The 27899-nt window shown below is 36.6% G+C and overlaps 3 protein-coding genes across 9 annotated transcripts in view; 1 reads left to right on the forward strand and 2 right to left on the reverse strand.

Annotated features, from left to right (window-relative positions):
* Positions 1–9626, reverse strand: part of LOC111196344 (zinc finger protein 658B-like) — a 298411-nt gene extending 288785 nt beyond the window's left edge. Inside the window, exon 1 of one of the 2 annotated variants that reach the window (XM_049477358.1) lies at positions 9565–9626. The gene's annotated coding sequence lies outside the window, so the exon portion shown is untranslated. Of the gene's footprint in view, positions 1–3383; positions 3515–9564 lie in introns of those variants that run through there. The other variant, XM_049477362.1, reaches the window with a different exon arrangement.
* LOC111189804 (zinc finger protein 239) overlaps positions 1–27899 on the reverse strand; it is a 140060-nt gene that overhangs the window by 48985 nt on the left and 63176 nt on the right. For 2 of the 5 annotated variants that reach the window (XM_049477589.1, XM_049477590.1), the window contains exon 2: positions 6289–7921. The exons of the other annotated variants lie outside the window; for them this stretch is intronic. In XM_049477589.1, the coding sequence (XP_049333546.1) occupies positions 6804–7775 (972 nt within the window). In that variant the 5' untranslated portion in view covers positions 7776–7921 and the 3' untranslated portion in view covers positions 6289–6803. Of the gene's footprint in view, positions 1–6288; positions 7922–27899 lie in introns of those variants that run through there. 5 annotated transcript variants of the gene reach the window in all.
* LOC125801337 (zinc finger protein 420-like) lies at positions 14342–21939 on the forward strand. 2 transcript variants are annotated; one of them, XM_049477893.1, is made up of 3 exons: positions 14342–14399; positions 14756–14821; positions 19933–21939. In XM_049477893.1, exon 3 carries the CDS (start codon positions 20119–20121, stop codon positions 21106–21108), a length of 990 nt encoding a protein of 329 aa, XP_049333850.1. In that variant the 5' UTR covers positions 14342–14399; positions 14756–14821; positions 19933–20118; the 3' UTR covers positions 21109–21939. The 2 variants fall into 2 exon arrangements, with proteins under 2 accessions (XP_049333850.1, XP_049333851.1); XM_049477894.1 differs by having other exon boundaries at positions 20097–21939.

The raw sequence follows: 27899 nt of genomic DNA on the forward strand, positions 1-27899 counted from the left end.
TTTTGAAGTTATCAAAACTTTATACGTCATACATTGATTCAATAAAGTGTAATTAAAACGGATTTTTTATATTCAGATGGTCATACAATACTAGCAGTTTTGTAATAGGCATGAATTTAAATAAGGCACACACTTGCATGACATATTGTTATAAAGAGGTGGGAAATAAGCATACATTTCAACAGACTGATAATGTGGAGTAAGAGCAACTAGAAATATGTAGAACGGGAAATGTGTTTTACTTCAAAGTTGTATTAAATGCCTAGTTCCGAGAGTCATAATAAAAAATGGTACAGTAACATACATTGTTCTTTAGGCAATTCACAGTATACTAGTTCTATTTTCATAATTTGGTGTCGAATTCAACAAACTATTTGTTAATCTGGAGTTGAAATATGCAGAACAGGTAATTTATTCTCCTTTTATCTTCTCAAATGCCAAGTTCACAGGGTCATAATAAAAAAACTATACAGTAATATTTTTAGCTCTTTGGGCTCATCACAGTTTAATAGGTATGTTTTCATGATTTTGTGTCAAATTTAACAGACTATTTGAGAATCTGGATTTAGGGCGTCTGGAAATATGCAGAACAGGCAATTTATTCTTCTTTAATCTTCTCAAATGCCAAGTTCACAGGGTCATAATAAAAAAAACTGTACAGTAATATTTTTAGCTCTTTGGGCTCATCACAGTGTAATAGGTATGTTTTCATGATTTTGTGTCAAATTTAACAGACTATTTGACAATCTGGAATTAGGGTAACTGGAAATATGCAGAACAGGCAATTTATTCTCCTGACATCTTCTCAAATGCCAAGTTCAGAGGCTCATTATAAAAAAACTGTACAGTATTTTTTTTTTTTTTGTTATAAAGGCTGTTCACAGTTTAATAGGTATAGTTTCATAATTTAGTGTCAAATTTAACAGACTATTTGAGAATCTGGATTTAGGGCATCTGGAAATATGCAGAACAGGCAATTTATTCTCCTTTAATCTCCTCAAATGCCAAGTTCAGAGGGTCATAATAAAAAAAAAACTGTACAGTAATATTTCTAGTTATTTAGGCACCTCACAGTCTAATAGGTATATTTTCATAATGTGGTGTCTGATTCAACAGACTATTTGAGAATCTGGATTTAGGGCATCTGGAAACATGCAGAACAGGCAATTTATTCTTCTTTAATCTTCTCAAATGCCAAGTTCACAGGGTCATAATAAAAAAACTGTACAGTAATATTTTTAGCTCTTTAGGTTATTCACAGTCTAATAGGTATATTTTCATAATGTGGTGTCTGATTCAACAGACTATTTGAGAATCTGGATTTAGGGCATCTGGAAATATGCAGAACAGGCAATTTATTCTTCTTTAATCTTCTCAAATGCCGTGTTCTCAGGGTCATAATAAAAAAACTGTACAGTAATATTTTTAGCTCTTTAGGCTAATCACAGTCTAATAGGTATATTTTCATAATGTGGTGTCTGATTCAACAGACTATTTGAGAATCTGGATTTAGGGCATCTGTAAACATGCAGAACAGGCAATTTATTCTTATTTAATCTTCTCAAATGCCGTGTTCACAGGGTCATAATAAAAAAACTGTACAGTAATATTTTTAGCTCTTTGGGCTCATCACAGTGTAATAGGTATGTTTTCATGATTTTGTGTCAAATTTAACAGACTATTTGACAATCTGGAATTAGGGTAACTGGAAATATGCAGAACAGGCAATTTATTCTCCTTTAATCTCCTCAAATGCCAAGTTCAGAGGGTCATAATAAAAAAAAAAACTGTACAGTAATATTTCTAGTTATTTAGGCACCTCACAGTCTAATAGGTATATTTTCATAATGTGGTGTCTGATTCAACAGACTATTTGAGAATCTGGATTTAGGGCATCTGGAAACATGCAGAACAGGCAATTTATTCTTCTTTAATCTTCTCAAATGCCAAGTTCACAGGGTCATAATAAAAAAACTGTACAGTAATATTTTTAGCTCTTTAGGTTATTCACAGTCTAATAGGTATATTTTCATAATGTGGTGTTGATTTCAACAGACTATTTGACAATCTGGAATTAGGGTACCTGGAAATATGCAGAACAGGCAATTTATTCTACTGACATATTCTGAAATGCCAAGTTCAGAGGGTCATAATAATAAACTGTACAGTAATCTTTGTAGTTATTAAAGATTTTCACAGTTTAATATGTAAATTTTCATAATTTGTGTCAAATTTAACAGACTATTTGAATATGTGGATTTAGGGCATCTAGAAATATGCAGAACAGGCAATTTATTCTCCTTTAATCTTCTCAAATGCCAAGTTCAGAGGCTCATAATAAAAAAAAAACTGTACATTAAATGTTAAGTTCTTTAGGCTATTCACAGTATACTAGTTATATTTTCATAATGTGGTGTCAAATTCAACAGGCTATTTGATAATCTGGAGTTCGGGCAACTGGAAATACCCAGAACAGGCAATGTATTCTCAGTGTAATATGCCCTAAATGCCAAACTCGTTTTGCTCGGCTCAACCCTGCTCTCTACTGGCGAATAATTGGTACTTCGACTTTTTAAGGTGGACCGGAAAATCCGAATAAGACACTGGCGGATAAGACGCCACCTTCAGCCTCGTCTGTTGTGTTAATCCTCCAGCCTGATGCTTCATTTACACTATCTAGCACTGAGTCTTGTGAAGCAGTTTTGTGTTAAATCCACCCTGTTCACTCTGTAACACAAGCACCCGTCCACCTGACCCTCTATTTCTGTAAACATATATTACTGTGAAAAATCTGATTCAACATGCCATCATATTAATAAGGCACTCTGTGTATTGAATATTGGAGTAAAATAAATGATATTGGGCAGATACAGTCTGCTTCTGATAGATACAATAAACGAACCAATGATAAATATTTTCAACAGGACAATTTTAAAATCGTATTGTAATTGTTAAGAAGAGCTAGCTGGTATTAAACCATGTAGAAGCCACTGTGGTGCATCTGATTAAAATGCTGGAGATGATGTACTCTGAAAACAGTATTTACTGCAGCAGAGGAGTTGTGGTATATACAGAATAGATGAATGCAATCCGACTGTGTGAGTGTGTGATTCTGAAACAACAGATATAAAAGGGATACTTGAACTACTTGAAACACATTACTGACTACAATTTACAACACTAACACCTAAACAAAGATACACACTCCTATGAGGTGTTATCTGGTAATAATAATAGGCAGATCAGAAACAGCTAGAAGCTATACAGAGCTATACAAAGAGCTGATCAGTTAGCATAGCATGTAACTCCTTGAAAGTACACCTACAACTTGGAAAGTAATAGTTATCTACACTTTATGAATATACAGCAGTGTAGGTACTTACAGGTATCTGAATGCACACAAGAATTAAATGTCCTCGGTAATCCCACAAAACTTTACTAAGCTGCACACCGTCCACTATCTCCACTGTTCCTCTACAGAAGTCCTCTCTATCTGTGGTATGCAAGCCCCCAACTGAGGCCCCTCAGTCTCAGCATCGCTCTGATTGGCTAAACAAGCGGAAGCATGAGGGTTGCAGGCACTGTGGGTGGGACTCAGTGGAGGAGCTATTTAGCTCCTGAAGTCTTTGGGCCAACTCTTGGCTCTTTGTAACAGTAATTGTAAAATATAAATAAATATAAATAATCTCAGGTGTGTTTGTGCTTCTAATAATGATATAAAACATTATGTTCTAAAGAACAGATTCTTCTATTAAATCTCTGCAGGCCCTATTTACCATAATAAGAACAGAAACATTCGCCAAGACTCACTGATTTGTACACTGTAGAGAAAAGAATATATGAATTATAAGAAACAGTGAAGGTGTGAGTAATGTTTTAAAAAAACAACTAAATTTAAGTTTAAGAACTGTGTAAATAAACGTTAAATCTGTTAGCTAGTAAACGCTAACAATTAAATAAACTGAGGTAAAATTTGAGGATAATTTACTCTTACTGAGGCAAATTAGCTTAAAACAGATAGTAATTTGTAGAATTGTTAGAATGGTGGCAATTAGTTCCTCCAAACCGTTTAAAAACCTTTCTAGGTCACAGAAAACAGAAAATAAATGCTCTTTCTCCTCAGAAACTTTGGGTACATTCAGTAGCTAGCTTAGCCAACACTAGGAAGCTAGCTAATTCAGCTTTTTCCTAACTTACCAAAAATCAGCCTTTAATTATACTAATTAAATCTGAATTAGTTTAATCTCATAAATTTACCCATAAATTATTCGTGCTTTTCTCAGTTTATTAAACAGTATAAGAGAAAGAGAGCTAATTCACTGCTAACTCTGTTAGCTGCTAACAGGCTAATGTTGACAGGAATCTGACAGGAGAGAATCTACTGCTGAATCAAAGCCTCATAAAGAGCAGGGGCCTCATTTATAAAGAGTGCGTACGCATAAAAAGAGGGCAGAAATGTGCGTAAGCAACATCTCACGCAAGAATTGTGATTTATAAAGAAATACTTGGTGTGAAAACGAGCGTACATTTAAGCAAGGTTTAAGGCATGCGTATGCCTTCAAAAGTGTGCGGAGAGCGGGAATTAGTGGCATCATGTGGTAAAGTAGGGAATTGTTAGTAAATGCGCAAGCTTTTCTTCCTTCCGCATATTAGTTACCACATAAATCAAAATTAACAAAGGAAGATTAAGCATTACTTTACGTTATTTTTTACTTTATTACATATTTTTTTCTGCATGTATAGCTAAAATTATTTCTGTATCTTATTCTGTATTATATGTATATGTAGTGTTAATTTTCCACTAACTTGTATATTTCACTTTGTAGTTTATATCAGTTTTATTTGTATTATCTGTTTTATCTCACAGTTGTAAAATCTAAAGGTGCTATATATATATATATATATATATATATATATTAGCCGGGGCTACATGAGGAATATGCGAGAGTGGCGTATCCCATACTGAGATACCGAATGAATGCTTGAAAGAGAATACAAATTACATTTAAGAAAAAAAATATGCAAGAAATAAAAAATAAATAAATACCGGCCGTAAAACACTGTTAAACTGCTTTGTTTGTACATTTAGCTAGGCTAACTACCAATAATAATGGTCAGTAAAACAGCAAACACTGTTGTTTGGACATTTAGTTAGGCTAGCTACCAATAATAAAAGTCAGTAAAACGGCAAATGCTACATTTATACATTTAGCTAGGCTAGCTACCAATAATAATGTTCAGTAAATCAGCAAACTGCATATTTGAACATTTAGCTAGCTAGCAAACAATAATAATAGTCATTAAAACAACAATTGCTACATTTGTACATTTAGCTAGGCTAGCTAACAATAACAATAGACAGTAAAACAGGAAATGCTTTGTTTATACATTTGGTCAGTAAAATAGCAAATCCTGTATCGTGGCACGAGATCTCACGAGATTAAGACGTGACGATATTTCTCGTCAAGCTTAAACCTCTCACAGTTTAGTGTGGACTTTTTAAGATACAACACTGGCAACTGGCAACACAGTAGCAGCGAGTTTGGTGGTTGAGCAGTGAGCAGAAGAGGAAAATTCGGGGAATTTGCATAGAACAGAGGTCACGGGCGGACCGTGGTCCGGGTCCGGACCCAAACCTATTGAGAAGGATTTAATTGTATACACGCTTTGCGGCGCAGTAAATCACAGACCAATCACGTGTGAGGTAATATCACCAACCACTCTCTTCAGTCAATCAGATCTGTGCAGACGTGGAAAAAATAAATAAATAAACACACCGCTCCTCACGCGGGATCGAACCCGTGTTGTCAGGGTCGCGGTCCCGCTGCTCCGGCTGTTGAATTGGGACATGGCCGTGAAAAAACGCCTTTATAAGGAGATAGTGAGCCTGGGCGAGAATGGGAACTAAAGTCACACCGAGTGCGACAGAGAGACAGGCGAGGAATTTTGTATAACTGGATCATTCTGAATTCTAATTAAATACTCCTGGCATAGAAGATGCTTCTGCTACTTTTAAGTTGTTTGTCTGGCTGCATTTTGGCTCCAGTGGAAACAATAAACGATAACAGAGTGACCAACAAGATTGTACTGTGCTTAAAACATGTTCTGTCTCTGTTTGCACTTCAAGCATAGTCTTAATATGACTGGTTATGCATAGTTACATTACAAGAGATTTAGGAGAAGAAAAAAAACACAAACCATAGTCTTAATATAACTGGATATGACAATCTCAGGCCTATAGGTTTCATGTCAAACATGTGTTGAGAAAACACAATGAGACTGGAGATCTGCAATATAAAAGCCGTTTATTAAAACACACATGGGTAAATATAGAGGTGAAGTAATACAAAGATAATAGTTTGTACTGGATAAAAACAATTAAGAAACTACATTATTTGGATATTCTTAGTAACTTTGGAGATAAAAAAAAACATAAGCAACATTTAATATTCAATAAGGAAAAGATAAGAGAGTATAAAACTTGAGTAATACAACACAACCAAATATCCCTCTATATCCCTCTATAGTAACAGATTTTTAATTGGACTGAACCATAGACAAACAAGAACACCAGCAGAGGGAGTGAATGAGCCTGTAACCTTACTGCGCAACAGTAACTAACCTAAAAACTGAGCTCTGTCTCACAAAGAATGTCCTGGAATATTCAAACTTACAAGACATACAAACATAACATGGAATTCTATACACATCATCCCTGGATAAGAATAGTTTTGCTGAACCTGTAAAATCCATTGTTAAATACAGTTCATATTTGTTTCTGGTGGAATTTATGATTTGCGCTTTTAATTGCCATGGGACAAATTTGGGACATTTTTCTCTCCTGTGTGAATGCGCTGGTGTATTTTGAGATTACTCTGTGTAGTAAAACTCTTCCCACAGTCTGAGCAGTGATACGGTTTCTCTCCTGTGTGAATGCGCTGGTGTATTTTGAGAGTACTCTGTTGATTAAAACTCCTCCCACAGTCTGAGCAGTGAAACGGTTTCTCTCCTGTGTGAATGCGCTGGTGACTTTTGAGATTACTCTGTTCAGTAAAACTCTTCCCACAGTCGAAACAGTAATACGGTTTCTCTCCTGTGTGAATGCGCTGGTGTTTTTTGAGATCACTCTGTGTAGTAAAACTCTTCCCACAGTCTGAGCAGTGATGCAGTTTCTCTCCTGTGTGAATGCGCTGGTGTATTTTGAGATTACTCTGTTTAGTAAAACTCTTCCCACAATCTGAGCAGTGATGCAGTTTCTCTCCTGTGTGAATGCGCTGGTGACTTTTGAGATGACTCTGTTGATTAAAACTCCTCCCACAGTCTGAGCAGTGAAACGGTTTCTCTCCTGTGTGAATGCGCTGGTGACTTTTGAGATTACTCTGTTGATTAAAACTCTTCCCACAGTCGAAACAGTAATACGGTTTCTCTCCTGTGTGAATGCGCTGGTGTTTTTTGAGATCACTCTGTGTAGTAAAACTCTTCCCACAGTCTGAGCAGTGATGCAGTTTCTCTCCTGTGTGAATGCGCTGGTGACTTTTGAGATGACTCTGTTGATTAAAACTCCTCCCACAGTCTGAGCAGTGATACGGTTTCTCTCCTGTGTGAATGCGTTGATGTATTTTGAGTTTACTCTGTTCAGTAAAACTCTTCCCACAGTCTGAGCAGTGATACGGTTTCTCTCCTGTGTGAATGCGCTGGTGTTTTTTGAGATTACTCTGTTGAGTAAAACTCTTGACAGAGTGCTGATGTTTCTCCATGTCGGGACTTGGCTTCATTTGTCTTTTAAATGTAGCAAACAATTTCTGCGTGTTCTGGAGATTCTTCAGGAAGGCTTCTGCTTTACCTCTTTCAGCAGTTTAACTTTGCTCTTAGTTAAATATCCTGGTTGTTGGTGATGAATTTCAGGAAAATATTTTAATTTCTGGAAAACACAAAGAAAAATGCCATTGAATATTAAAATAAAAGCAGGTCAATTAACTAAAGAGATTCTAAGTCATTCTAAGTGAGTGATGTTACCCTTTAATCTGAAGCTTTGAGGCGTGTGCCGAAAAAATGACACACATTGGTTCGAATCGCATTGCCGATGCTTGATTCGTTCTACATTGATCACGACAGATGATGTCCAAAGCTTTTTCCTTTAAACCAATTTATAAAAGTTTCCACACATTAACCAAATACATTAATCCAAATCAATGCTTCACAAACCTGATTGTTTTTTTTTTTTTACAACTCCTGATAACAGTTCATTATTTTCCACCACACTGGCTTCAGGCTAACAGTGATATGCGCTCCTGAGTTCAAGATGTGTTTTTTGGAAATGTTGATCCGATAACCCGACCGGGGCAGAAATAATTAATTATTAGGCAAAATATGCAATACCCGCTGAAAATGCACAGAAGAGTGACTAGAACTGATATAAGACCTCATTTTGCCAGTAACTTTTCTCAAAAATCCTTATATTTGCTTAAAACAGCACTTTTTCACGGAGCTGCATTCAAGTTCCTCTGGAGCTACGGGGGGTGCGGAGGGATAATTAATAAAAAAAACATGCAGTTGTCTTGTTGGTGCAGGGAATTGTAGTTCAAAATAAAATCACAGCAAAATAATGACCTTTTTACTGTTACAACACATCAACCAACCTCCAACAGGAGTGTAAAACATAAGAGTCTCTTTTGTTTACTAAAGGTTAACACAATTATAACAATTTGTAAGAATTCATATTATTTTATGTAGTTCTTTTTCAATTATTTTTGTAGTCTTTTTAACCTCTTACATAAATGTTTGTGTATTTTTGTCAAGTTGCTCAAAGTGTGATTCTTCTTCTTATTATTATTATCAAATTCATGTTTTTGTAATTATTATTATTATCATCATTATTAAAGTATCAGCAAAAGAGCAGCTGGAGACTGTATTCCACAGTAATGGTTTAACTGGGATTTCTTAAAAACAGCGGGGCTAAAGATGTTGTAATTTGCTAATATTTGTGTTTGTTATTACAGTGAAATAGCAAGTTTTCTGTTAAATCAGTAAGCTAATAAATTGTACTTGTGAAATTCCTCTTCTTGCCTGAACTTTTCCTCACTATAATCACTAAATCTTTCATTCTTACATTTAATATTTTACAAGTGGACTTTTATTTTGACGGGAGAGTCACATGACTTACCAGCAACTGTTGTGGTGGAACCGGAATAAGTAAAGGAAAATTAACTAAACTAAACTAAACTAGTGTAACTAAGAAATGTGTAGAGACTGATCACACAAACTTAAAAAGGAATTTCCACAGAACTGATTTATCTCAGGTGTGTATTAGTGATGTGGGGGAGGGGGGGCAGGAGTGTGAGGTTCCGTTATCCTGTGTATGATCTGTAAAGCCCCCCCCCCCATCCCCAGCTCCGCGACCCCCTACTGCAGACTGCTGAGCAGAGCTAGGAGAAGATCCAGTGCTGGTGGTGTAAATGCTGCACATGCTGAAGGTGCTGAAGGTGGTGTGGGTGTAGGAGTGAATGTAGAACAGCGTGTTGAAAAAAGAGAGAGATAGAGAGAGAGAGAGAAACTTCTCCATACCTTCTGAGGTTCAGCTGATCCCGCTCTTCCTCCTCTCCAGCTACAGACCCCGGAAGCTCAGCGTCATCCGGGTTATGTAGAGCCCCGCCCCCTCCCCCGCTATATCACATTATACCCCACCACCGCTAGAGGGAGCCCGCGAGGGAGTCCTCAATGTATGGAGCTGAATGGAGCTAAACAGCTAAAACTCTCATTTAAAACACTGTATAACTACTTCTCTGGAGTTTTCCTTTAATTTTACAAAGTAGAACAAAGTACTTAACTAAGATAGGAAAGAAAACAAAACCCTATATTTCCATTTTCTACAACTAATGTTTTTTATTCAGTAAATTTACTAGCATTACTGCTACTGATGCTGGAGTAACACACAGAGCTCATTTTAAAGGATTAAAAACTGCAGTTTAAAAGCAGTTTTAATAATTATCTCTGCTGTGATGAAACAGTTATTGTTGTTCTGTTTTGAGAAAATTAGTAAATTTTTTACTCTATAAAAGTATCAAACATTTATAAATTATTACTTTGCTTAAAATAATACATTGTAAATGTTTGATACTTTATAGAATAAAAAATATTTATACCTTTTGTACATTCCCAACTCTGTCAAGTGGCTTGAGATTCAGAGCAGATTCTGAAGTGAGTTTTTTCCTCTATAGAGATTCTCTGATTGCTCCTGTACAACTCCAACAAACAGCACTTACTAATTACTATAGAAAGATCAGTGCTGTTGTGACATTGATTCCAGTAGACACTTTTTTTTAATCTAAATTTAATTTAAAATATTATGGTTAAATTTTCTTTGGATTTACCTTCTTGATGTCCTGCAGGTTCTTGAAAAGGAGATCGTACTGCAGCAGATCTTGTTTGTTGCTCACCTTGTCTAAAGTCTTACTATTGATGTATTCTGAAAGATTTACATAAATTGAGGTCATTCACACCTACTCCCTGTAAAATCACTCTCTGACATCACAATGGACCATCCTGATTTCTGTATAGAAGGGTACTTCACACTTGTAAAAGCATTTGAAACTAATTAAATATAAAATAAATAACATTTGTTTAAGAGTTTGTTTGTTTATAGGATGGTGTTTATTTTTTTAACTTTTCCAAAATGAGTCCAGTAAGCATTCTCATTCTACTACAAAATATTACCCAATTTAGACAGAACTTTTTGTACATATTAAAGGAAGAAGTTACTGATGTTGAGACTATTTGGGCCAGATTATATCAGGTTCTGTGTAGGAATATAATACAAACACCCCTGTTTGCTTAGGTCACTTAATCCTCCTTTTATGTTTGGGGTCAATTTGACCCCTTTCAATGTTTAACGCATTTAAATAAGTTAGTTAATCTCATTTTATTTACTTCATATTTGGTGACTTTTCCTCTTTTAATAGAGACAACTGGGTAAACATAAAATTAATGGGATGTTTTTTTGTGTCTTTTACACATTTTGTATACATTAGTGTTGTTTGGGATAAATTTGACCCCACGCTATTTTAGCTTTATAAAACATAAAAATATCAGAATTTGACCCACATTTGTGTTGAATGATGTGAAGGTCAATATGACGTCTTATTTTATAATCTTCAAAAAAAAAAATAGATCCCTAAAATAACATAATTATAACTGTATTAGTGCAAGAACCACTGACAGTTCACAGGACAGGGGGCGGGGAAAACATAATTCTCACGAGAACTTGATATTTCTCATTCTGTGGAGGAATATATTGTTCCTACAAACGTATTGATAGTTCATACAACATAGTGGAAATGCAGAGATATAAAAGGTTTCACAGCAGCTTCTAAACCAGTTCTCTATGTGTTCTGTCTCCCTCTCTTTCTGCTCTCTCTCTACTGAAAATGACGTCTAAGAAAAGGTTTTCTCACAGTGAGGATTTCTCACATCTCTTTCACCATGACAGAGACATAGAGGAGAATGTGTCTGAGAAAAAGGAGGACTTTAGAGAGGATCCTGATTATAATTTATTCCTCCTCTGATGAGAATGAGCCCTTTACTGTAGACCCTCTTTTTTTTTCAACCAATAGAAAACAGACTACCTTCCAAAAGTAAAAAGTTATTATGGTCTGTCTCCCCACTTGGAGAAAATGATAAACTTAGTGCTGCTAATGTAATCAGAATAGTTCCAGGTCTCAGCAGATACGCTGTCAGCCACGTCCAAACATAAAATCAGCATTTGAGTTCTTCAGAACACCATCAATCTAAAAGGATAAACTACTGTAGATGATACATTTAGAGGGAGGTGTGTGTATAGAGGGATAGTTAGAAAGACTTGTATTTAATCCCACATGTAAGTCTACATTGTGTTGCTCAGTTTGGAGAGTACAAGTGAAAAGGTGAAGAAAGAACAGGTGTTTGGGCTGCAGACAGATCCAGCCCGTCTCTAAACACAGTCCATGTCTCCTCCCTGTCCTACGCTTCAATAGCACAGAAACAAGGCAGGACTGATGAGATCTTAATAAACTCAGCAATATGGGATGAATGGAACAAGTAGGATCTTCTTCTTTACAATCCAGACTCCCATGTGACTGAGCATGAATTTCAGCTCGTTTGTTTTTTCCTGTGGTCAAATTGGCCCCAAACAGAATACTTGTTACTATTCAAGAGAACATTAAATCTTTTTCATTACAATTTTTTAATGACTATTCAAGGAGTCAACAAACAAATATAGCATGTGACATAAACTTTTACATTATATTACATTTCACAGACGCTTTTGTCCAAAGCGACTTACAATATTGAAGTGCAAATAATAGAAGAGGTTAAGTACAAAAATAATAGAAGTTAAAAACAAAACATCTTTAGATAGGGCCTTAAGGAGGTCAGAGGGAAATAATGGGATAGAGGAGTAGAGAAGAGGAAGAAGGAGATGAGATTAGAATTAGTTAGTTTGTTAACTTGGGTAAAAATGTTCTTAATATATAATAATTTTTTTGTAGTTTGAAATTGCTGGGGTGAAATTGACCCCAAACATAAAAGGTGTTAGTAAATTTGAAGGTAACAGAAGGATTAAAACTACCCAAACAAATGGCACTTACCAATTTTACTCAAAGGTCAGAACTATTGTTAAAGTAGAAATTGTGACATTTCTTTTCAACACTTTACTCAAAACAGAGATCCACTAGAACTATAAAATCTTTACGATTCTTTCAATAAGTAAGAGTGCTTTACACCAAGAAACCATATGTTAACAAAGGATTCTTAATGTGCTTGACTTGGTCCTCACTGTTGATGGTTTACAAGTGTGAAGTACCCTTCTATACAGAAATCAGGATGGTCCATTGTGGTGTCAGAGAGTGATTTTACAGGGAGTAGGTGTGAATAACCTCAACTTATGGAAAGATTTCAGAATACATAAATAATAAGACTTGTGTGTTAAAAAGGTTTTATCAGATTAGTGTAAATGTTTTAACAGTGTTAACTTGCATGGTAAATTTTGTCAGTACAAAATTGTTTGAATATCCATGGTGACCATCATAAAGTGAAGCATTGATTATTTAATACAAGGAGTAAGTGCTTCTCTTTGGGGTGGTCAAAATGGTTCTATTGATCAATTAAATGAAAGCTCTTTAGCATTTATTACATACACAGTGTTAAAAAGGAAAAAAAAAAATATTTACCATTAAAATTCCTTAAATTAATGGCTCACATCATTATTAATAACAGGATCTACAACATTTTTAAACATTGGTTATTTAGTAATATGTGAATGTCTTGTTTAAAGTCATTTAACATTTTATTTTAGATATTGTGGACAAATTTTTAGAAATCCACTTATTCTTATGCAATTTCACTTCTTACATGTTTTACCTGAACATCTCCTCGCTATAATCCCTCTGGAAACAAATTCTTTATTTTTAAATGTAAATTTTCAAGCTGACTTTTATATTAGCAACTGTTGCTCATTTCACAGCGATGTTCAGCAGCAACTCCATGAACAGCTGCCAGAAAGACACGTGACTTTCCCACCAAAATAAAAGTCCGCCTATAAAATATTACATTTAAAAAGAAATAATTGGTAGCGAGGTAAGGGTCAGGTAAGACTCTGTAAAGTGGAATTTCACTCTGCCACTAGTGTTTTTTTAAGTAATGTTGATTAACTTACTGATTTAACAGAAAACTCACAATTTTACTGTGATGATAAACATAGTTTGAAAATATATAAATTAAAAAAAATGTTAGCAAATTGCAGTATCTTTATCCACGCTGTTTTATTAAGCTTAGTTTTATTAAGAAATCCCAGTCAAAACCATTAGTGTGGAATAGCAAGTGTACCACAGTAATACAGTTCTGCTGTAACTATATTAATATATATTAAATTCAGGACACACTTTACACACTTTCATTAACCCAAAATAACACCAAAATATTCAGTATTATGAAGGAAAATACATCAGAATAAGTGAATTTCTAAAAAATGGTCCACAATACCAACAAGCCATTATTTAATTACCATACTTTAGACATTATTACATATTACTAAATTACCAATGTTTCAAATGCAATAGATCTTGTTAATTAATGATGATCTGAGCCATTTGTTTAATTTATTTTAATGGTTAATAATGTCTGAAGTTGTCTTCTAAGAATGAACTGAAGCATAACTTAATAATTTTACAGCGTTTATTACTGTTGTAAGTGTAACAGAGTAATAAAATACCTTTGTTTTAGATGAACTTTATAAAATAAGTCACTTTAATGCTGTTAAATGAAGTTTTGGCGGCCCCTGCTGTTTAGTGGTGAACTGCAGTTACGCTACGTTTGGTCTTTCTGAGCCACCGTACCTCAGCAGCGGTCTGTGTGTTTCTGTGCTGCGGGTAGGTGCTGAGCTCCGTGTTTTATGAATAAATAGTGGTTAAAAACATGTTTAAAGTTAAAAATACTGCTATTAATTCGAGTATAAGACCGATTAAAAAGTGTTTTTGTAGCGAATTCACTGATTTAGGTAATAGTTAAGATTTTATGAGCTTATTTCTCTCTTCTCTGTTAGAAGTTCAGTGAGACTAACACGAGGCTCAGTTTTCCCTCCACTGTCTGTAGCTGTGCCAGCAGAATATCAGCTAAACCTGTTATTATTATTATTATTATTATTATTATTATTATTATTATTATTATTATTATTATTATTATTATTTATTAAGTAATAATGATACATTTTTATTTATTTACTCAGCTCGGTGTTAACTGCAGTAGTCACTCCAGTAAAACGGAAGTAAGAAAAGTACATATTGTCATCCAGGTATGTGTTTCATTCATATTTTAATATATTTCTGATCATGTTCAGTTGTATTTTTATGTTTGTGAAATGTGCTCATGTACATGTATTTTAATGTGTATTTTTGGGGGACAAGATTCTACTGGTAATGCAGAGACAATTTAAAATAACACTTTAAGAATTGTATCTTATATTTTATAGAAAATCATGTGTTTAAAGCCATACAGTAGGCGGTTTATGTGTTGTTGCGATATATGCACTGGATCTGAGCAGCAGTGCATTTCTATGCTGCAGCTTAGTGTTAACCGCAGTAACCACTACAGTAAAAAGAAAATAAAAAAGTACATATTGTTAATTGATGTACACTTGTTGCAAATGTCATCTGTATTTTAAATATGTTGGTAAATCTATAAATGTCAAACAATATTAGGTCATGTTTAATAAAAGTAGCATAATAAACAAATTCATTATTTCATTCTCTGGTAGCATTTTTTTTTATACTAGGGGAATAGACAGAATATTTTGATAAAGCACAAAACTGATTATCCCACCAAAAAAAAAAAAAGAAAATTGCCCAGCAACACTAGTATTAGTACAGATATTACAGTCAAGCCTCTAAAATCCACTGATTGTGTTTGTTAGGCTAGTATAAAACATGCTGTCAGTGGCTGAAATAAAGTACCAGCGCTAAACTGTATTTCCCAGCAAAACTAGTTTTAATGTCTAGCTAGGTAAAGTTACCGGCATTTTAGTAGCTAATGTTTGTTAGTTAGCTAAAGTTGCAAGCGTTTTATAACCGGTAGATAATGTTAGTTAGCTAGCTAAATTACCAGTGCTTTTTAAAAAAACTAAGTAGCTAACGATAGCTGACTAGCTAATATTACCAGTGCTTTTTCAACTACGTAGCTAACGTTATCCAGGTAGTTAAAGTTACCAGCTTGTTTTAAACCTACTAGCTAACGTTAGATACCTAGTTAAAGTTGCCAGTCCTTTTTTAACCAAGTAGCTAATGTTAGCATTTTTTTTCTGGTATGTAAACACAGCTGCCCATACCTTCACTAAGTACTAGCGATTTTTGTGAGAATGATACTCACTGATTTTTTTTTCTTAATTCAAGAATACACTACTGCAACAAAATGAATGTCATTTTGTTATTGTATACAATATGATATGGCACACCCTTAATTGAGATAATAAAAAAATAAGAATTTTATCAGATTTGTATCAGAAGTTAATGATCCAGAATATCATGGTTCTAATAATGCACTCTGAATATCTCCATATATCCAGGATTAAAGTAAAGTAAATAATACTGGACAGATATAGTCTCTAGTAGATATATAAAGGGAAATGAGAACAGTGTGAATTTTTCTTTTGCTAAAAACAGTAAAAATGTAGTACCCTGATGTAATAATTATATTACATATAATATAAGGATATTTTAGGGTATAATATTGTTCACGATATTCAAAAATGTTGGTGATTATTATTGTGTATGGTACGATATGCACTGTAAAAAAAAAAAAAAAAACTTAAAATCATTAAGCAACTAATTTCCAGGCCTTTTTTAAATTAGCAAACCTTTATGGCTCATTTGTTCTCTGCACTTACAAAATTAAGTTGGTCTAACAAGTCTTAAATGTTAGCTACATCTAAATGATTGAATCACTTCAATATAGAATTTATCATAGATCTTTTATCATTATCTAATATTTTAAGTTGTCAATTTAATATATTTAGTCGAAGTCATTTAAAATGTATGCTAGGCTTGCCAACTTTAAAAATGTGTTTAAATTAGTTGCTAAAATACTTTTAGTTAGATTAATAAACTGAGAAGTGTTTGTTGTACGTCAACAGAAAACACTACTAAACTAAACATTTTATATATTAGAGTATTTTTTATATTTTAGTGTAAAATCACTTTTCTGCAGTTCACATAAGGCAGCTGCATACAAAATAAGGAAATAAAAAAGTAAAAACACAATAAACTGAAGAGTATTTAACTACATATTTTTCTATAAATGTTCATTTTAGGGCTGTCAATGTTAAAGCGTTAATGCACGCTATTAATTTGGAATCAGTAATGTGTTACTATTTTTTTAATGCAAGTTAATCAAGGCACCAGGTTCGAATCCCCGCTCATACAGCTTTGCCATCAAGCTGCCGGTGCTCAAAGGGAGCAAAATTGGCCCTGCCAATCGGGGAAAAAATATAAATAAAATTATAAAAAAAATAAAGTTAATTAAGGCTTTAAGTTTGACTTCCGCCGTAATCTGCCCCGCCCAACACACTGATTAGTTTTCTGGCTGAATTATTGAACAGCGTGCTCTTATGGTGTCCAGCAGTAACACTCAGATTCAGACTTCCAGCTCCGACCTGGTCAAAGATCTCTCTATCCCTCTGTCTCTTTGCCTCCTTCTCTCTCTCTCTCTCTCTCTCTCTCTCACACACACAGACTGCGCTTCCTGCCCTCCTGCTCCTCATCCCTTAGAATTTTATACTCGTCAAATTAAGTTTGAATTCAGAAATCCACACAACCAAGTTTACAATCCAATTAATCATGCATTCTTTATTTCAGCAACCTACATTGATTTTATGTCCCCTTAAACATACAAGTATATACTATAATTTTCATTAATACCATTAATATACATATAATTGCATTTTACATTGAGTTCCACTGCCTGGCAACCGTCTGATTGACGAGACAACCTTGAGTAACAGTCAGAGCAACATCCAGCAGCTTAAGAAAACAGGGAGAGATATTGCGTTGCAGTGTTCTTCTGGAAGAATGGCTACTGAAGTTTAGCGCAGACATTCTCTATTGTCCTTCATGGTCCTCAATTTTCTACGCACTCTGTAGGACAAACAGGTTCCCCCGAACCCAGGCTTCTTGTCGAGAAGATGGTGTCAATAGCATTTTAGGACCATTTGATCAAATCCATATTTTCTAGTTTGAAGAGCAGTGCGAGGAGAGTCTCTTTGGTAGCAGTACACAGCACTAGACAGGAGAAGCCAAGCATGATAGATATTTTATTTATTGTAATATTAATTTCTGTACACTGAAAAAAAAACATTCATTGGGTCAGCTTAACTGTTTAAGTTGTAAATATGTAACATTTCAAGTTTATTTCAAGTTTTGTTCACACAACAATAGTTTCATTTTATTTTAGTTTTTTTTTTTGGGGGGGGGGTATTGTGGGCCTAAATAATTTAGTTTATTTAGTAGATATAGGTATTCTCAACATATTTAGCATATTTTTATAGAACTGCCAATACTGACATCATAATACCGCGACAGCACAAGAGTCAACTCTGTAGCTCCAAGCACTCCAACATACTGTGTGCACTTACAGTGCATCCGAGAAAGTATTCACAGCGCTTCACTTTTTCCACATTTTGTCACGTTACAGCCTTATTCCAAATTGTATTAAGTTAGTTCAAGGATTCAAGGAGATTTTGTTCGCATCACATGTGGTACATGAAGTGGAACGAAATTGTGACTTACAGCTTCCGGAAAGAAGCTGTTTCTGAGTCTGGTTGTTTTGCACTTGATGCTCCGCAGCCTCCGGCCTGAGGGGAGTGGGACAAAAAGTGCGTGTGCTGGGTGGGTGGGCTCCTTCCTGATGCAGGTGGCCCTTTTCCTGCATCTGGAGGTGTAGATGTCTGTGGTGCTGGGAGGCTAACTCCAACAATCCTCTGTGCAGCCTTCACCACCCTCTGCAGAGCATTCCTGTCTGCAGCAGAGCAGCTTCCATGCCACACATTGATGCTGGAGCACACGACGCTCTCCACCACACATCTATAGAAGGAGGTGAGGACTACGCTCCCGAGTCCAGCTCGTCTCAGCCTCCTGAGGAAGTAGAGCCGCTGATGTGCCTTTCTGATATGCACACCCAAGTACCTGTAACTGTCGACAACTTCCACCGCAGATCCTCCAATGTGCAGGGGGAGTTGGGCATGCTGGCCCCTTCTGAAGTCCACAATAATCTCCTTCGTCTTCTTTACGTTGATGCAGAGGTTGTTTTTTCTGCACCAATGCTCCAGGTGTTCCACCTCCTGCCTGTAGCTGGACTCCTCTCTGTTCGTGATGCATCCAACCACTGCCGTGTCGTCCGCAAACTTCACAATATGACAGCCTGGATGGAGAGGTGAGCAGTCATATGTGAGCAGTGTAAACAGGACGGGGCTCAGCACACAGCCCTGATCCTGACTAGTATGCCAGTTCCAGCTGCTAAAAAAACATCCCCATAGCATAATGCAGCCACCACCATGCTTGACTGTAGGGATGGTATTAGCCTTGTGATAAGCAGTGCCTTGTTTTCCCCCAAACATGACGCCTGGCGTCACACCAAAAGTTTAATCTTTGTCTCATCAGACCAGAGAATTTTGTTTCTCATGGTCTGAGAGTCCTTCAGGTGCCTTTTGGCAAATTCCAAACAGGCTGCCTTGTGCCTTTTACTAAGGCCACTCTGCCATACAGGCCTGATTGGTGGATTGCTGCAGAGATGGTTGTCCTTCTGCAAGGTTCTCCTCTCTCCACAGAGGAATGCTGGAGCATTCTTGGTCACCTTCCTGACCAAGGCCCTTATCTCTGATCGCTCAATTTAGACGGTCCTGGTGCAATTCTGCCATTTATGAATGGTGGAGGCCATTCTGCTCATTGGGACCTTCAAAGCAGCAGAAATGTTTCTGTATCCTTTCCCAGATTTGTGCCTCGAGACAATTTTGTCTCTTGAGTTGTACTGGCTGTTCACTCAACTTGATAATATTAGTTCTTCTGACCAAAACATATAATCACTTTTCAGAGTGTGGCACATCCCTATGGCATTTGTAGTGGCGCAAAAAGGGGGTATTGAGCATTCAGCGAGGCATAGGGGCACTGCACTAGAGGGGGCGCCAAACCAAAGCCCCATATAAATTTGCGGAGCACGGTGGGAAAGTAATGACAGGACGCTGACTATTTTAAAACACATCCCCCCCCACCCCAGGACAAAAGTTCAGAAGCTTCGATTGGTAATGGAAAGATGTACCAGTATTTTTCTCCATATAGTGTAACTGATTAAGCTCATTTTTTGGTTAATTGATCTGCTTTTATTTTTAAATACATTTAAATTTGTCTTTGTTTTTTCCAGAAATTAAAATATTCCAGGGATTTCCAGGAATTTCTCCTAAAATTCATCACCACAACAAAAAGGATATTTAACTAAGAGCAATGTTAAACTGCTGAAAGAGGTGAAGCACAAGACATCCTGAAGAATCTCCAGAACACGCAGAAATTGTTTGATACGTTTAACAGATAAACAAAGCAAAGTCCCGACATGGAGAAACATCACCAGGGCATTCACACAGGAGAGAAACCGTATTACTGCTCAGACTGCGGGAAGAGTTTTATTACACAGAGTCAACTCAAAATTCACCAACGCATTCACACAGGAGAGAAACCGTATTACTGCTCTGACTGTGGGAAGAGTTTTAATCAAGAGGGTCATCTCAAACGACACCAGCGAATTCACACAGGAGAGAAACCATATTGCTGCTTAGACTGTGGAAAGACTTTTACTGAAAAGAGTGCTCTCAAAAAACACCAGCGCATTCACACAGGAGAGAAACCGTATCACTGCTCAGACTGTGGGAAGAGTTTTAATCGACAGAGTAATCTCAAAAAACACCAGCGCATTCACACAGGAGAGAAACCGTATCACTGCTCAGACTGTGGCAAGAGTTTTAATCTACAGAGTAGTCTCAAAATACACCAGCGCATTCACACAGGAGAGAAACCGTATTACTGCTCAGACTGCGGGAAGAGTTTTATTACACAGAGTCAACTCAAAATTCACCAACACATTCACACAGGAGAGAAACCGTATTACTGCTCAGACTGTGGGAAGAGTTTTAATCAAGAGGGTCATCTCAAACGACACCAGCGAATTCACACAGGAGAGAAACCGTATTACTGCTCAGACTGCGGGAAGAGTTTTATTACACAGAGTCAACTCAAAATTCACCAACGAATTCACACAGGAGAGAAACCGTATCACTGCTCAGACTGTGGGAAGAGTTTTAATCGACAGAGTAATCTCAAAAAACACCAGCGCATTCACACAGGAGAGAAACCGTATCACTGCTCAGACTGCGGGAAGAGTTTTATTACACAGAGTCAACTCAAAATTCACCAACGAATTCACACAGGAGAGAAACCGTATCACTGCTCAGACTGTGGGAAGAGTTTTAATCAACTGAATTATCTTAAAAATCACCAGCGCATTCACACAGGAGAGATAACTATCTCAGATGTTCCACTGCAATAAAAAGTGCAAATTCTAAATCGTTGACAGCCAAAGCACCTTATTCCACCCAGAATCTTCACTCTGTCACTTCACTCTGTCACTCTGACACATTCCACCAGAAACAATCATGAACTGAATTTAACAATGCCTTTGACAGGTTCAGCAAAATGAATCTTATCTGGGGATGTTGTTTAATGTATTCCATGCTATGTTTTTCCCAGACATGTGTATGTATAAAGACATGTAAAAAAAACCTAGAAACTCAGACTTAAGTAAAAGTACAAGTATATTTATTTGATTAGAATTTGAAGTGTTATTTAAGCTTCATACTTGTACTTGTGTTGCAAGTAGTTTTTCTACATATTTGAATCTAGTACTGAAAGCAAATTACAACTAATGTGTTATGTAGATATTATGGAAAGAACTCAAAAGTTTGAATATCATCTTGTTTATATTATTTCTAATGTTTATGTTTACTAATACTAATGTCTAATGCTAGTTTACAGTAACATCCTTTCTAGGACACTTCACTAATTTACAGGTTCTACATTAGCCTTTAGAACTAATAATATTTTACATTTAAAGAGTGTGGATTTAATAGTTCCAGGACATTTGTAGTTTAAAAATTTAGTATGCTTTGCCATAAGGAGGAATGAATAATTTGGTAAATGTATATTTCATTCCCAGCCTTAACAGATACTTATTTGTTTAAATGTAAACCTTTTCATTTTATTTTCTCCAATTCTGTTCATTTATTTACCTTGCAAATGTGTATTGTGTCACTCTGTTTAATGTTGTTCAAAAGGAGTCTTTGTTTTTGTTTGTTAAAATATAAAATGTAGTTTTTTTTTTTACCTTCCTGGAATTATGTGTTTTGTTTTGATTAATCAAATTTAAGCATTAAGTGTTTTTTCTTAGAACATATGGTAGATTTCTGATGCTGTAATCCACAAAGTTGATCAAAGTTGGATACCTTTCCTTTGGGACAAGCAGTTAGCCAGGTCAAATTTTAAATTACTAATGAACCAATAAAAGTACATTCATGTAGGTTTCTCCTCCCACCAGTAAGAAGATTGAAGCCTCAGCAAAGACAACTTTTCTAGTATATGCAGATTTATGTGCTCTCTGTTTCATTTATGTGCGTTTCGCGCAAAGTATCGGACACAACTTAATATGTGGTGCTCACCACTTAGTACGTTGTGTTTACCACTTAGTGTATTCACTGGTCTGTACCTGACTTCACAGATTGCTATGTTGTGCTGTGCACATGCTCTGTGATCCTCCTTCCTTTCATCATGGAAAGGGGGGTTATGATTTTTTGGAGTCATGGCAGATGGCACAAAAAGAATGAAAGCAAATTAAAGACAATAAGATAAGGTTTTCTGTATATACAGTTATCAAAACCATATTATTTAGCTGCCATTTGTGATCTAATGTAGGCTGACCTATCCAGAACGATCCAGCTGACCTAACGCTAGCTAAGTTAGCCTAGCTCAGAAGGCTTGCATTGCTCTCTGTACAAAGTAAGGTAGGCTTGGGTAAAAGTAGCAGGTGTGTGTGTGTGTGTGTGTGTGTGTGTGCGTGCGCGCGTGCCAAAAAGCTTTTTCTACAAAATGATAATTACGTCCTACCTTGAACACTTCTAATACGAGGTAGCTAGCTAACTATCTAGCTCTCTATAATTAGCTCTGGGCTTTTAGCTACCTTTAGCTACCTAGCTAAATCATTCCACACTGAAATAAAGTAGTTAAAATTAGCTAGCCTAGCTAGCTAAAACATTTCGAACTGGAATAAAGTAGTTAACATTAGCTAATCTAGCTAAATCATTCCACACTCAAATAAAGTAGTTAAAATTAGTCAACCTAGCTAACTAAAACATTTCACACTTAAATAAAGTAGTTAACATTAGCTAACCTAGGGGCGCCGAGTGGTCCGAGCAGGAGGAGCAGGAGGTCGCCGGTTTGAACCCCAGCTCATGCAGCTTTGCCATCAAGCTGCCGGCGTCAGAGGGAGCAAAATTGGCCCTGCTCCCTCTGGGTGGGTAGATGGCGCTCTCTCCCCACATCACTCCTACGGGGATGTCTGCAGCACAGGGCGTCTGTGAGCTGATGTACTGGAGCCGAGCCGCTGCGCTTTCCTCCAAGCGCGCTGGCTGCTCGGTAATGCTGCATCAGCAGCAGCTCGAAAAGAAGCGGTGGCTGACTTCACATGAATCGGAGGAAGCATGTGCTAGTCTTCACCCTCCTGGTGTGTTGAGGTAACACTAGTGATAGGGGGAGTCCTAATGAATGGGTTGGGTAATTGGCCGTGTAAATTGGGGAGAAAATGGGAAAAAATTAGAAATAAAATTATAAAAAAAAAAAACATTAGCTAACCTAGCTAACTAAAACATTCCACACTGAAATTAAGTAGTTAACATTAGCTAACCTAGCTAGCTGAAACATTCCACTTTGAAATAAAGTAGTTAACATTAGCTAGCCTAGATAGCTAAAACATTTCGAACTAAAATAAAGTAGTTAACATTAGCTAACCTAGCTAGCTAAAACATTCCACTCTGAAATAAAGTAGTTAACATTAGCTAACCTAGCTAGCTAAAACATTCCACTCTGAAATAAAGTAGTTAACATTAGCTAACCTAGCTAGCTAAAACATTCCACTCTGAAATAAAGTAGTTAACATTAGCTAAACTAGCTAAATAATTCCACACTGAAATAAAGTAGTTAACATTAGCTAACCTAGCTAGCTAAAACATTCCACACTGAATTAAAGTAGTTAAAATTAGTTAGCCTAGCTAGCTAAAACATTTTGAACTGAAATAAAGTAGTTAACCTAGCTAGATAGCGTTAGATACTTGGTTTCAAAAAGCACTGGGCACATTGGCTAGCTAGATAACATTAGATACTTGGGTTAAAAAAAGCACTGGGAACATTGGCTAGCTAGATAACATTAGATACTTGGTTAAAAAAGCACTGGGAACATTGGCTAGCTAGATAACATTAGATACTTGGTTAAAAAAGCACTGGGAACATTGGCTAGCTAGATAACATTAGATGCTTGGTTAAAAAAGCACTAGGAACATTGGCTAGCTAGATAACATTAGATACTTGGGTTAAAAAAGCACTGGGAATATCAGCTAGCTAGATAACATTATATACTTGGTTAAAAAAGCACTAGGAACATTGGCTAGCTAGATAACATTAGATACTTGGGTTAAAAAAGCACTGGGAATATCAGCTAGCTACATAACATTATATACTTGGTTAACAAAGCACTGGGCACATTGGCTAGCTAGATCACATTAGCTACTTGGTTAAAAAAGCACTGGGAACATTAACTCGCTAGATAACATTAGATACTTGGGTTAAAAATGCACTGGGAATATCAGCTAGCTAGATAACATATACTTGGTTAACAAAGCACTGGGCACATTGGCTAGCTAGATCACATTAGCTACTTGGTTAAAAAAGCACTGGGAACATTAGCTCGCTAGATAACATTAGATACTTGGGTTAAAAATGCACTGGGAACATTGGCTAGCTAGATAACATTAGATACTTGGTTACAAAAAGCACTGGGCACATTGGCTAGCTAGATAACATTAGATACTTGGTTAAAAAAAACACTGGGAACATTAGCTAGCTAGATAACATTAGATACTTGGGTTAAAAAAACACTGGGAACATTAGCTAGCTAGATAACATTAGATACTTGGGTTAAAAAGCACTGGGAACATTAGCTAGCTAGATAACATTAGATACTTGGGTTAAAAAAGCACTGGGAACATTAGCTAGCTAGATAACATTAGATACTTGGGTTAAAAAAGCACTGGGAACATTAGCTAGCTAGATAACGTTAGATACTTGTGTTAAAAAAAGCACTGGGAACATTGGCTAGCTAGATAACATTAGATACTTGTGTAGGACCTTAAAAATATCCTGTGTATTTGTATGATTTTCTTTGTTTTTCATTGTAAGTGTAAACGAACTCCATTTCCCATGTGCCTTTTCTGTTTCGCGGGTTTTTCCTGCTGGTTTCCTGTTCAGCTCAGCCAATCATACGAGTGAAAAGCTCGACAGACATTTTTCTATCCAATCCGCGCCGAGTAAGGGCGGGACTAAGAGGGAGAGTGTGAGTGTCTGTGGGTGTGTGTTGGAGGAGAAGGAGAGAGAAAGTGAGGAGAGAAGTTGTGTTTAGACTCTCCGGAGCGCTTTTATTTTCTTGTTATCCGCTCTATAACACAGTTACAGTGCTATTGTACTGTATAGTGCTCTAAACCGCAGCGTTCAGTTCAGTTTTACTGCGGAACCTCTGAAGAGGCAGTTCAGCCGGACTGTGGAGTAAAGGCGCTTCTCCGCGGACTGAGAGCTGCTGCTGCTGCTGAGTTTCCTCGCGCCTGTCTGCAGCAGCTCGGCCGGACCTCGCGTGTGAGTTGAACACGGAGGGTGTTCTGATCTTCCCGGCGCTCGTGCACTGCGTCGTCTCCCGCTGTGAGTGCTGGGGACTGCTGCGTTCTGACCGGGAGCACCAGGAACCGGGAGTCTGTTGTCATGGCTACTGAGGACGCCACCTCCGCGAGCTCTGTGTGAACCGTGAGTAACGAATCAACTGACTCGGTTGACTCATTCGATTCACTTCCGCTGACTGAGTGGAGTTATAAGTGCACCAACGTACTGGGCCCCAACAAAATTGGAGGTGTGTTTTCTCAGTTCAGTGTTTAATATTAATTGTTTAAACCAAGGGTTGTTTTATTTGGGTATTTTATTTTACTTTGTTTTTATTAACAAGAGTTTAAACAAATATGAGGGAAATAAAATGAGATTAACTACTTACATAAATGCATTAAACATTGGGGTCAATTTGACCCCTTTCAAACATAATAGGCGGATTAAGTGACTCAAGCAACCAGGGGTGTTTGTTTTATTTCCACGCAGAACCTGATATAATCTGGCCCAAATAGTCTCAACATCAGTAACTTCTTCTTGTAATGTGTACAAAAATTCTGTCTAAATTGGCTACTATTTTGTAGTAAAATGAGAATGCTTGCTGGACGCATTTGAACAAGTTTTTACCATCATATTAACAAATAAACTCAAACAAATGCTTTGTATCTTATAATTATTAGTTTAAAATTTTTATTTGCATATGAATTTTCAAATGCTTTTACAAGTGTGAAGTACCCTTCTATACAGAAATCAGGATGGTCCATTGTGATGTCAGAGAGTGATTTTACAGGGAGGAGCTGTGAATGATCTTAATTTATGGACACTGTATTATGAACAGTAACAGTAACACTACAGCATTAATAATCAGCATCTTACATGCAGATAACTGATGGTGATTATTTAACAGCTCATGAGTGCTTGTTTCCCTCTGCTCCGCTCCTAAACTGCAGCTAAAGTGGTAAAAGTTAAATTTACCTAAAATAATACAAATATATCTCCTCTTCTAATAAACTTTAATCTCAAAGCGAACTTTTTTTATTGTTGAGTGGCCCTAAAACGCTGTGGTACATGTGCAAACATACTTAAACATTCTGATTGGGGATGTAATCGGGTACAGGTGTTTACAAGGCTGTTATTCTTGTTTGTATCGGATTATTTATAGGATTATCCACCTCATCCGATTGGACAGAAATATTCGAAATGGCCTCAATCGGACTATTCTATTCTATTATTCTATTCAGTCCTTATAAAGGCACCAAACAGGTGTCAGACTGATTATTATGAGTGACAAAAGGTGGCCTCCTTCTAGTGGCTGGAGGACCACCAGCACCCCCTTACACTATGGACTTTGACTGGGATAAAAGTACAGAAGCTTTTATGGTAAATGAATATGTCCCAGTAGTTTTATCAGTATAGTGTAACTGATTTAGGCAGTTCTCTTCAGTTAATTGACCTGCTTTTATTGTAATATACAACTGCACTTTTCTTTGTGTTTTCCAGAAATTAAATTATTCTCCTGAAATTCATCACCAACAACCAGGATATTTAACTAAGAGCAATGTTAAACTGCTGAAAGAGGTGAAGCACAAGCCGTCCAGAAGAATCTCCAGAACACGCAGAAATTGTTTGCTACGTTTAACAGACAAATGAAGCCAAGTCCCGACATGGAGCAACATCAGCACTCTGTCAAGAGTTTTACTAAACAGAGTGATCTCAAAAAACACCAGCACATTCACACAGGAGAGAAACCGTATCAATGCTCAGACTGTGGGAAGAGTTTTAATCTACAGAGTACTCTCAAAATACACCAGCGCATTCACACAGGAGAGAAACCGTATCACTGCTCAGACTGTGGGAAGAGTTTTAATCAACATATTCATCTCAAAAATCACCAGCACATTCACACAGGAGAGAAACCGTATCACTGTTTAGACTGTGGAAGGAGATTTACTGCACAGAGTCATCTCAAAATTCACCAGCGCATTCACACAGGAGAGAAACCGTATCACTGCTCAGACTGTGGAAAGAGTTTTACTACACAGAGTAATCTCAAACTGCATCAGCGCATTCACACAGGAGAGAAACCGTATCTCTGCTCAGTCTGTGGGAAGAGTTTTACCGAACAGAGTACTCTCAAAAACCACCAGCGCATTCACACAGGAGAGAAACCGTATTACTGCTCAGACTGTGGGAAGAGTTTTACTCAACAGAGTAATCTCCAAAATCACCAGCGCATTCACACAGGAGAGAAACCATATTACTGCTCAGAATGTGGGAGGAGTTTTACTCAACAGAGTAATCTCCAAAATCACCAGCGCATTCACACAGGAGAGAAAACTCCATCTCAAATCAGTTTCAAGGCAATTAAAA

This window comes from Astyanax mexicanus, chromosome 4 (assembly GCF_023375975.1).
Source record: "Astyanax mexicanus isolate ESR-SI-001 chromosome 4, AstMex3_surface, whole genome shotgun sequence".
NCBI classification, from domain to species: Eukaryota; Metazoa; Chordata; class Actinopteri; order Characiformes; family Acestrorhamphidae; genus Astyanax; species Astyanax mexicanus.